The sequence below is a fragment of the Tupaia chinensis genome, unplaced genomic scaffold (genome assembly GCF_000334495.1).
Source record: "Tupaia chinensis unplaced genomic scaffold, TupChi_1.0 Scaffold000272_1, whole genome shotgun sequence".
In the NCBI taxonomy this organism is placed as follows: Eukaryota; Metazoa; Chordata; class Mammalia; order Scandentia; family Tupaiidae; genus Tupaia; species Tupaia belangeri.
Genome location: NW_006159754.1, coordinates 101,895 through 112,350, shown reverse-complemented (window position 1 = coordinate 112,350; position 10,456 = coordinate 101,895). Strand labels below are relative to the sequence as shown.

The 10,456-nt window shown below is 36.2% G+C and overlaps 1 protein-coding gene across 4 annotated transcripts in view; it reads left to right on the top strand.

The window, feature by feature from the left end:
- The window catches only part of HLTF (helicase like transcription factor), a 55,920-nt gene that overhangs the window by 34,719 nt on the left and 10,745 nt on the right, over positions 1 to 10,456 (top strand). For 2 of the 4 annotated variants that reach the window (XM_006149713.3, XM_006149712.3), the window contains exons 15-20: positions 3,518 to 3,661; positions 4,387 to 4,525; positions 5,441 to 5,576; positions 7,544 to 7,723; positions 8,485 to 8,609; positions 9,103 to 9,281. In XM_006149713.3, coding sequence (XP_006149775.1) covers positions 3,518 to 3,661; positions 4,387 to 4,525; positions 5,441 to 5,576; positions 7,544 to 7,723; positions 8,485 to 8,609; positions 9,103 to 9,281 — 903 coding nt within the window. Of the gene's footprint in view, positions 1 to 3,517; positions 3,662 to 4,386; positions 4,526 to 5,440; positions 5,577 to 7,543; positions 7,724 to 8,484; positions 8,610 to 9,090; positions 9,282 to 10,456 lie in introns of all 4 variants that reach the window. The other 2 variants (XM_014588280.2, XM_027772359.1) reach the window with 1 other exon arrangement.

Here is a 10,456-nt window from a genome sequence, read left to right as displayed (position 1 = left end):
CCTGCTGAGATTATGCAAAAATCAAATTTAAATGAATAACGGATATTGGGGCATATAGGGATTTATATTAAGAATTAGAATTTTATAATCTCTCAACAAGCTACTCATTTTCTAGCTCTTCAGTAAATAACCTACTACTTTAAATAGCAAGCTTTTTTGATCTTTAAATGAGGAAAAGAATTCATTTCAAGGAGTAAGGCCTGGCTATTATTTCCACTCCACCACACACTAGTTCTGGATATTTAGAAAAGTTTCTTAATCTCTCAGATTTCCTTTTGAGAGGATATATGTACATATGTATAATCTAGCATGGTATCTAGAAACAATAATTATAGTTCTCTTCCTGTGTTCTCTAGAAAAATTGATGTTCTTATATTCCAGACCTAATCCTCTATAAATATATTTCATTTCAAGGCCACCCACTGATTCTCTTTTCTCCTATTGGATTCTTTCTCACACTGGATTCTATTTCCATTTTCTTCTCTACCAAATTTCTTGAAAAAACAGTCGACATTTGAGCCTTTACTTTTTTTTTTGAAGAGATTTTTGCTTTAGGGCACATGTACTTGCTCGAGAGAAAGGTAGAAACTGAGAAATCACCCCCCCACCCCCAGGTGTGGGGCACGGCACAGTCCCTTCTTCTCTATTCTCTTGGGGTTTTGAGAATGTGTGCACACTCATTCGGTGTGAGTTTCAAGCCACTGTGTCCAGGACTCAAACCCATGGTTAGCCACTTGGGAATCTAGAGCCATAACCATTATGCCACCTGCTGGCTTCTAACCTTTAGTGTTTTATCCTTTTATCTTTGCATTTTTACCTTTACTATTTCATATTCTCTTCAAACCACAGCAGTTTGATTTTTGCTCCTGCCCAGTGTAGAAACTCTATTTAGGTATACTTTCAGGGACAGTGCTCATGGTTGCCATGTACATCCAGCAAGCTCCCCTTTTCTTTTTCTTTGCCCTGAGTTGGCAACTTCTTTGTTATTCTTATTGCGGTGTCTTAATTTTATAAGCCATCTCTTAAGACATTTTTGTAAAAGAGGGAATGAGCATCAATTACGAATGAAAAAGAAATCTTGCTTGCTTTCTTGAGACTGATTCTTTGGCTCAGAGGATGGCTTTTATGTTTGCTAGTCTAATTCACTAACCACTATTTCTCTGCCTTTTATTTTCTTGCCTTTTTTTTTTTTTTTTTTTGGCTGAGATTTTTGTCTTAGAGTGCATGCACTCACCTGAGAGAGACACAGAGTGAGAGGGAAAGTGAGAAATCAATCCTCAGGGGGGAAAACCACGCCACAGTCCCTTCTCCTCCATTCTCCTCCCGGGATCTTGACCATGTTTGCACATGCACCCTGTGTGATTTTCAACCCAGCAGGTCCGGGACTCATACCATGGTCAGCCATGTGGGAGTCCAGTGATGGAACCATTACACCATCTGTTTGCCCCTTGTCTAAAACAAAACAAAACAAAACAAAAAACCTTTAAAAAAATAGATTTATTTGTTTGTTTCATGAGCAAGAGAGAGAGTATACATCCCTAACAGGGTCTTGATGCCATAACCCAGCTCTGTCAGCCCCAGATCATGTGCCCAGCATAATTAGGGAGGTCTCTGGTTTGAACCCCCAGCCTTTCCAGGGAAGTCTCAGTCAACCCAGAACCTTTCCATGTAGGTCTTTGTCTTGGAGAGCATCACATTTTACCTCTGTGCCGTGTTCTGGTACCTATGAAATCTACCTTCTTTTTTTTTTCCTTCTTCTTCTTCTTTAAAGTATGGCATTTATTTTAAAATACTGAAAAATTTTAGTAAGACTTTTTTGTCTACTCATCAAGATTTGAGAATTACCAAGTCTGTCACATAAGCTCTGTTCATTTTTTTCCCAGACAGAAAGAGAGAGAGCACTCCCAGCAGGGTACTGATAGCATGATCAGCCTCCAGTTTTAGAGCTAGCCCTGTATCCTAGGCATACTGTGAACAGCATACTCAGGGAGGTCTCTGGACTTAAAGCAGGAACTGGCCCATGTAGGATTGTCTCAGAGTGTTATGTTTTACTGCTGTGCCTCTGGTCCCCATTTGCTGGAATAGTTTAAATCATCCCAGATAGCATGTCATTTCTTTTGATGCAAGCATAAGGCTAGTCTTTTTAAGTATTGGTAGGCTTCTTTTCTCATTGTACATGTTCTCTGCTTAAGAAATTCCATTCATTTTTATGGCCTACACATTATCTGCAGTAAATTTCAAAGTTTATTTCATGAGAGAGATGGGGGAGAGGTTCATAGACACCTTCAATTAGGGTCTCATCCTGAGATCACCCTCATTTTCCAGCCCTCCAGAATCCCAGGCACACAGATGTGCGCCCAGCATGTACAGGTCAACCAGGTACCAAACGTACCAAATCCAACACTGCAGGACATGGTGCTGCTGCCGCACTGTTGTAGCTGGGCCCAATTTTGCAATCCATCTGTACATCTCACCTGCTAATACTGGTCAGTGTTTACACCTCCCTAGTTTACTTCTCCAGTCAGGTTATTCTGTAGTGACCAAACATGGTAAATATCTGAAATACTCTATGTCCTTTCATCTTCATGCCTACTTTCCTTAATTTTTTTTAAAAAAATTTCCTCTGTCTTTATTGCACAGTTCTTGTAGGTGTCATTTGAAGTGTTAGGGCATTTTGTCTTCTCCCTTGTCTTCAGATCTCATATTAATCCTTAGGTCCCTTCAGTCTCTATTACCTTTTTTTCCTCATACATTTCCTTTCTGTTCTGTTCCTGCTTCTGCCATTCTGAGCTTCATTGTCTTGCATCTAATACTTTCTCAGCTGTGTTTCTTTGGTATCTTCTCTCTCCAATGTAATCTTGATTTTTTTTTTTTTTAACTGCTCAGAAACACTCAGGTCTGTCATTATCCTTAAAAACAAAACTCAGGCTTTAAAAACTGATTCTGGAAAAAAACCAAAACAAAACAAAAACATAAAACTGATTCATGCCCTCAAGAACGGCAAGGATAATTTATTTTTTCCTTTTAGCTGTACTACCTTTGTGATACCTGGCAAATAGTAGGTATAATAAATGAGTGGAAAATGTGGATATTGTGCTTGAATTATTGCCTACATTCTTAAAAATAGAATTATTATTTCTGTTCTTTTACTACTTAATCTTGATGTTAAGTCTACAAACTGATTGGGAGCACTCAAGAGCCTTTTAATTGAAGTACTAAGTTTATTAAAATTAATTCTATTTTAAAGAAGCTTGGTTGTTTTTTCTTCCTAAAAATGAAGTGACTGCCCATTGTTAGAGCCAGACAACAGTTATATACTATGTTGTTATTACTGTGTATATGCCAGTTTTTCTGACATCATACATTATAATTTTTATTACTTTAGATTACAGGAAACTTGATTCTATGAAATTTTACTAGTTATATTTGTGAGTACTGCTAGAATGATACATTTTATACACATAATAATCCTGACACTGATGCGCTTATTAATAACAGTTTTTTAATTCTGCTTTAGGACCAATTTGGACAACACATAAAGTCAGATGTGCATTTGAATTTTTATGTTTATTATGGTCCTGATCGTATTAGAGACCCAGCCTTGCTTTCAAAACAGGATATTGTTTTGACTACGTATAATATTTTAACTCATGACTATGGAGTAAGTATGTTGGTGTTTAGAGATTTTTAAAGGTTGAGTTTAAGAAAAATACTTAGGTTTCTAAAGTGTCCTAAAATTTAGGCTTTATATTCTTTGATATTTCTCTCTAAATACTTCAGAGTATATAAAAAATAGGAATTTTTTTACACTTTGCAAAAAGAGTTGTACTTCATTAGGTGCTAATTTAGGAGTGTTTTCCAGTTGCAGTTTATGAGTTTTCCAAACTCTTCTAGGAGTCTTACTTGTTTACATGTGTAATTCTAGTTGTTCAGTTAACACTTTAAAAAAAAAAAATCTTACTGTCAAAATTTTAGTCTTCTGATGAGAAAATTACTTGTATGTAAAAGAAAGTAATGTTATTAAATTTAAATAATTCTTATATCTGAAACTTTGTGTCATCATTCTTGTAATACAAGGCAGAATATTTCACTGTATTGAACTCAGCAGAGAGCTGGACTGCTTGTGCTAGAATGCTAACTCTGCTACATCCCAGCTTTAATACTTTGGGCAATATACTTAGCACTTTGTGCTTCACTTTCCTCATCTATAAAATAGGGGTAATAATGTTCATTTCATAAGCTTAATAATTTAACGATGTAGTGCCTAAAGCAGTGCCTGTCATAGAATGTTATCAAAGAATAGTAGCAACTATTACAGTTTAACTAATAACGTTAGTTACTGTTTTACTTCTCTGTTTTTTAATTTATTTGAAATATTTTCTTCAGACTAAAGGTGATAGCCCATTACATAGCATAAGGTGGCTAAGAGTGATACTGGATGAAGGACATGCCATACGAAATCCAAATGCGCAGCAGACAAAAGCTGTACTGGATCTGGAAACAGAAAGAAGATGGGTATTGACAGGTAATCATAGCGTGATATGTTTTAAAAAATTAGTTCTTGAAATAGATCATTAAGTTAGTGAGGTATCTTTATGAAATTCAAGTAGATACAAAGTCTCTCCCAAAATTAATTACAGAAGTAATTTTAAGTCAGAACATTACCAACAAGTCAAAAACACTAAATTATCATGATATAAGAACATTTGGATTATAGTTAGTATTTGGAACAAGCACTGGACTTACTCTTAAACCTTGGTGATTGAGTGCATACACTAATTCTCTAATCAGAATTTCAGTTTCTCTTGACATTCATCTTGGAGCTGTTTGCTAAGCAAGACACTTTTAGTTGAAATAAAGGAAGAGAATATGAATTTAAACTAGTTGCTTTTCCCTTGCTAGTGTTGCTGATTTAAAAACTATAAATGAGCAGGGCAAGCAGAACACTCTGGATTCCCAGATGTCTGGTTGTGGTTCGATTCCTGGACCTCGTGGCTACAAACTCATGTGTATGTGTGTGTGTATGTGTGTATGCGTGTGCACACCTAAAATCCCAGGAGAATGGAGGAGAACAGATTGTGGTGTGGCCATCCTCTGGTGTGGGGGCGGGTGATTTCTTACTTTACCTTTCACTGTCTCTCTGTCCTTGCTGGTGAGCATATGTGCCCTGTGGCAAAACCTTAAAAAAAGCAAATGTAATTGATAAGGAGAAAGTTAAATTTACTCGGTCTGTGAGCTTATGACAAGTGAGAACTGAAAATCAGAGTAGAAATGTTTTTGGAGATGTATGTATGTTTAATATAGGATTATAGCCTCAACTTGATAGTAGCGTGCCTGGTACAGGGTTCTAGTTTTCAACTGTGTCTTCTCTGATTAGGCCAGATGGATATTCTTACTGTATACTCGTTACAGAGTTGTGACAGTTTCTTATTATTTTTAGGTACTCCAATCCAGAATTCTTTAAAGGATTTGTGGTCTCTTCTTTCCTTTTTAAAACTGAAACCATTTCTTGATAGAGAATGGTGGCACAGGACAATACAGCGTCCTGTCACAATGGGAGATGAAGGAGGACTTAGGTAAGTAATTTCATAACAACTGATAGACATAAACTATAAAAAATTATTACTGTGAGCCAGTCACCACTTTTGCTATAATTTTCTTTTGATTCTTTCCAAAGAAATGTTATGGCTCAATGCCTTCAACTCTCAGAACCTTCCTTCTTACCATCTGTCTGTCCATCCTTCTGTTCTTCCATACTTCCATCTGTCTAAGCTTTCTGTTAGAGGGTGTGTGTGCTCACAGGGGAGGTGTGTGTGTTGCTGGGGGGGCGGGGGGGTAGAGAGTGGGATGGAAAATTCTGTGCCATAATCTCTTCATTTTTTCTCCTTTCTGGATTTTGGGCAAGCATGTACTCTTGCCTGGTGTGTTTCTCAAGCCACAGTTCTGGGACTTGAACAAAGGGGTTGGGCATGTAGGATCCAGCTGCTTTAACCACCACACAACGGGCTGACAAATATATAATGACCAATGGCCACCTTTCTAATTTTAACCAATCTGAAAGTAAAGGTAGAGTTCTGTGGTCATTGTATGCTGCTGTTACCTCCAAAGTCACCATTAACATAGTCAAGAGTGATAGAAGCTGTATCCTTTGAGGGTCCAGTATGCATTAAATTTTCATAAGTTACCTTTTTTTTAAGAGAGGTTTTTGCATTAGAGCACATGTGCTCACCAGAGAGACAGACAGGCAGAGAGGTGGGAGTGAGAAATCACCCCCCAGGGGGATGGTAATGCCACAATCCCTTCTTCATTCTCCTGGGATCTTAGGACACATGGACACATACCTGGCATGATCTTTCAAGCCCTTGAGTCTGGGGCTTGATCCACAATTGGCCATGTAGGAGTCCACTGATGTAACCACTTTACCATTTGCTGACCCCCATAACGATGTGATTGATGTATGGTGCCCTCACCATAAGTTTCCGAGAGAAGGTTTTATATGGTTGTTTCTGGTGGAGATACCAAAATTGAGAACATAAATTTAAACTCTGCTTGCTGATAGTCATTTTGAAAGGTGGTAGGCTAATGAGATTTGTGTTTTTTTGTCTAGAGCAGTAGTTTTTAAACAGGATTTTGGATCCATTAGGTTGTGAAATTACTACAAAGGTGATAGAAATCAGAATTAAGAAAGAAAATGAAATGAAGTAGGAGAGAGAAAATTCTGAAGTTCATCTGAGTAAATAACAGTTTTGTGAAATGTTTGTTCCTATTAAATGTATACATGTTTATGTTTGTTGGATGTAGCAGAATGTGTTTCTTAACTGTGTTATAGTGACAGAAATTTATATCCTATTTGGCTGTACTGTCCACTTGATTCCTCAGAACCAACTGAACACTAAGGAATTGTATTTGTATTTTTGATGTTAGGAAAATCCTTTTTGAAAGCAATCGTATTGTTCCTTTTCTGATATTGAGAAGGAAGTGTGAAGTTGTTGCACCTAGAAAGCTATTCTCTTTCTTCTTAGTCCCCATATCTTGTGCTTATTTTGTGTTTATCTTGTGTTTTTAAAAATTCTTTACTTACGTACCTTCGATTTTCATGTTACAGGAAGTAGGATCTTAGGCATATTTGTATTCTTACATATTTATAGTAGAGTGCCTTCCACTTAATAGATGCTTAGTATGAATTTAAGTGTTGACTACTGAGTAGTTTCGTTGGCAGGACAGTTGAGCAGTAAAAAGGATTAATGATTAGAACAGAAATGGAGGAAAGAGCTTAAGAAAAGTAAAGGCAGGAAATAAGTTGTGACACGTATTGAGACGAAGGAAAATAGTGTAGTTGTTGGTACAGTTTTCTATTAGTAGAATACTTCTGTGATGATCAGATTGCATATAGCCCCAGTAAGGGGATTTTTTTTAAAAAATGCTTTTCAAATGTTATAAGACAGTACTAAATTGAAATACTCTTTTTTTTTTGTTTTTATTGGATCAATTTAATTTGTATAGATGTAAAGTGATATAATTTTTTTGTTTTATTTTGAACTAGGCGTTTACAGTCTCTAATTAAAAATATTACACTTAGAAGAACAAAGACAAGTAAAATTAAAGGAAAACCAGTTTTGGAGCTACCAGAACGTAAAGTATTTATTCAGCACATTATACTTTCAGATGAAGAGAGAGAAATTTATCAATCTGTGAAAAATGAAGGTAGAGCTACTATTGGAAGGTAAGGAAAAAGAAAGCCATGTTAGAAAATAATTTTTTTCTTTGTTTCCCATTAACTGATTCAACATTTTTTAGATGATATGTTAGTATTTGAAGTACATTGACAGATAATTTTCTTCTGGGTGTTACATTCTTTTTTACAAATTGATAAGTGAAATGAAGGAAATATTAGGTAAATCCTTAAGAAAAAAATGAAAGATAACATAATATGGCAAGTTCAGAATTGCTAGTCAAAAAACCTTGCTTTTTTTTTTTTCATTTCTTTGTACTAGAAGTAAATTAAAAACACTGAACTCCGCCACAGTGGCTCACTAGCACTATTGCTTGGGAGCCTGGAAACCTCAAGGGAGGGCTTTGTGTTTCCTTATTCAGCTTGCCCTCCCTCCTCCTTAGTGTAAACTTGTCTGAGGAAGCTCAGATCACTGGGCATGTACCTTGTTTCAGTTTTTTGCATGGAAGAGACGTTGATTATTCCTTTAGGGCCATCTAGTTTGAAGAATTGGGCTTTGGCAGATCTGTTTGAGATCTATAGTCGTATCTCTTGACATCTTATCCTGACTTTCATTGCAGTTGGCAGCATTTCTTATATGTTGTGATTTATTATTCGAATCTCTTGATTTCATTAGTTTGCTTTTCTTTTTTCATTTCTTGTTTTGAAGTGATTTCCCTTGAAGAGAACAATACCATATTACTCTACTGTTTTAAAACAGGAAATTTTTATTGTTTACACAACTTCATAATATTTGACATTTTTGTCTCTAGGTATTTTAATGAAGGCACTGTCCTTGCACACTACGCAGATGTCTTGGGTCTTTTGCTTAGATTGCGGCAAATTTGTTGTCATACACATCTTCTTACAGATGTAGTGTCCTCCAGTGGTCCCTCAGGTAAATAAAACATATTGGTTCATACCATTCTGTTTGTTAGCTAGTTGAATCAGAATGAGGATTTTTAAATTTGGTCTAAGTGTAGTTTTATTATTTTATTCTACATTGTTTAGTGTAGGATTCAGTGGGAATATACTCAGTAATTTTCTACATGTAGGCAATGGAATTTTAATCTGGTCTTTCTAGGATTTTCAAAGGTAGATACACTTATATGAAAAGTTCAGATTGGAGCTGCCTTTTATTTTGTGTTAGTACATGCAGATCCTGCAGTTATGATGCTTTTCTATGAGGTATGTTGTGTAAATTGGATACTATTTTGGTTTCTGAATTTTTTTTAGAAATTTCAAGTTTAAACTAGCCTTTTTGCCTGCAATAGAAGATGATGAAAGACTACCCATATTGGCCAACAGAACTTTCTCTTATATAAGGTAGATTAACTTATCTAGTAATACAAATCTTGCTGTGAACTTAATTTTTTTAGCTTTTTCTGTAGGAAATGATACACCTGAAGAACTACAAAAGAAATTAATAAGGAAGATGAAGTTAATTCTGAGCTCAGGTTCAGATGAAGAATGTGCAATTTGCTTGGATTCTTTAACAGTTCCTGTGATAACACATTGTGCACATGTATTTTGTAAACCCTGTATTTGTCAAGTCATTCAGAGTGAACAGGTCAGTTTTGTTTTTTCCCTAGTTCAGTGTTTGATGACCGACCTATATTACCTTTCTTTAGTTTAGTGAGAAAACCCAAGTTCAGGCTAGTGTAAGGAGTTTTGCATGTGGATATAATGCACTTTCCATAGTTAATTATTCCATTGTTTTAATGGGTGATGACATTTATCAAAATTGAGCATTTTTTAACAAAAAAAAGATAGTTTTTTTTGGAGGTACTATTTCACTGTCGTTATCCTACTGTCACTACTGCTTAAATGTCCAATTAATAGAATGATGATGTGAGACAACTAAGGTAATTAAAGATTTTTATAGCCCTATTTTTTTTTTTATTCTTTTTTTTTTTTTTTTTTTTTTGGAGAGATTTTTCACTATAGGGCGCGTGCGCTCGCCAGACAGACAGAGAGAGACATTAGAGACAGAAAGCGAGAAATCACCCCCCAGGGGGGATGGTCACGCCGCAATCCCTTCTCCTCCATTCTCCTCTCGGGATCTTGGGCACGCACGCACACGCGCCCGGCGTGAGTTTTAAGCCACCGGGTCCGGGACGTGAACCGCGGTCGACTACGTGGGAGTCCAGCGACATAGCCATTACGCTAACTGCTGGTTCCCTATAGCCCTATTTTTAAAAGGTAAAAGGAAATACTAATTTAAATTTAGTAAAATTTTTATTTAACTCAGTGTATCTAAAGTATAAATAATTAATAAGATATGCTACATGCTTTTTTTTTTATTAGCTAAGTGTTTAAAATGTAGTGGTATTACATACTTCGCAGCACACTTCTATTTGGTTTAGCTACATTTCAAGGGCTTAATTGCCATGTGTGACTGTTGGCTCTTGTATTTGGATAAGGTACTTCTAGATTCTTTTGTGTGGTTGAATTTTTGGAAGTAGAATAATCTTTTAAGCCATCCTTCAGCTGGGTAGAATTGTTTAATTGCTAGAATTTTTTTAATTGCTAGAGGGCATACAGAGACAGGGAGAACGAACCCATAGTGGGACTTGGTCATACTGCAATTCCTTATCCTTCATTTCTCTATCCTGTCAGGATTTGAGTCCCACATGCATTCATCATGTTTTCTGCTGCCAGGACCAGGATTAGTACTAACTACCAGTCCACAGGGTTGAACCAGTGGTGTACTTGTTAATGTTTTAAGTTCTTATTGCTAGCTAA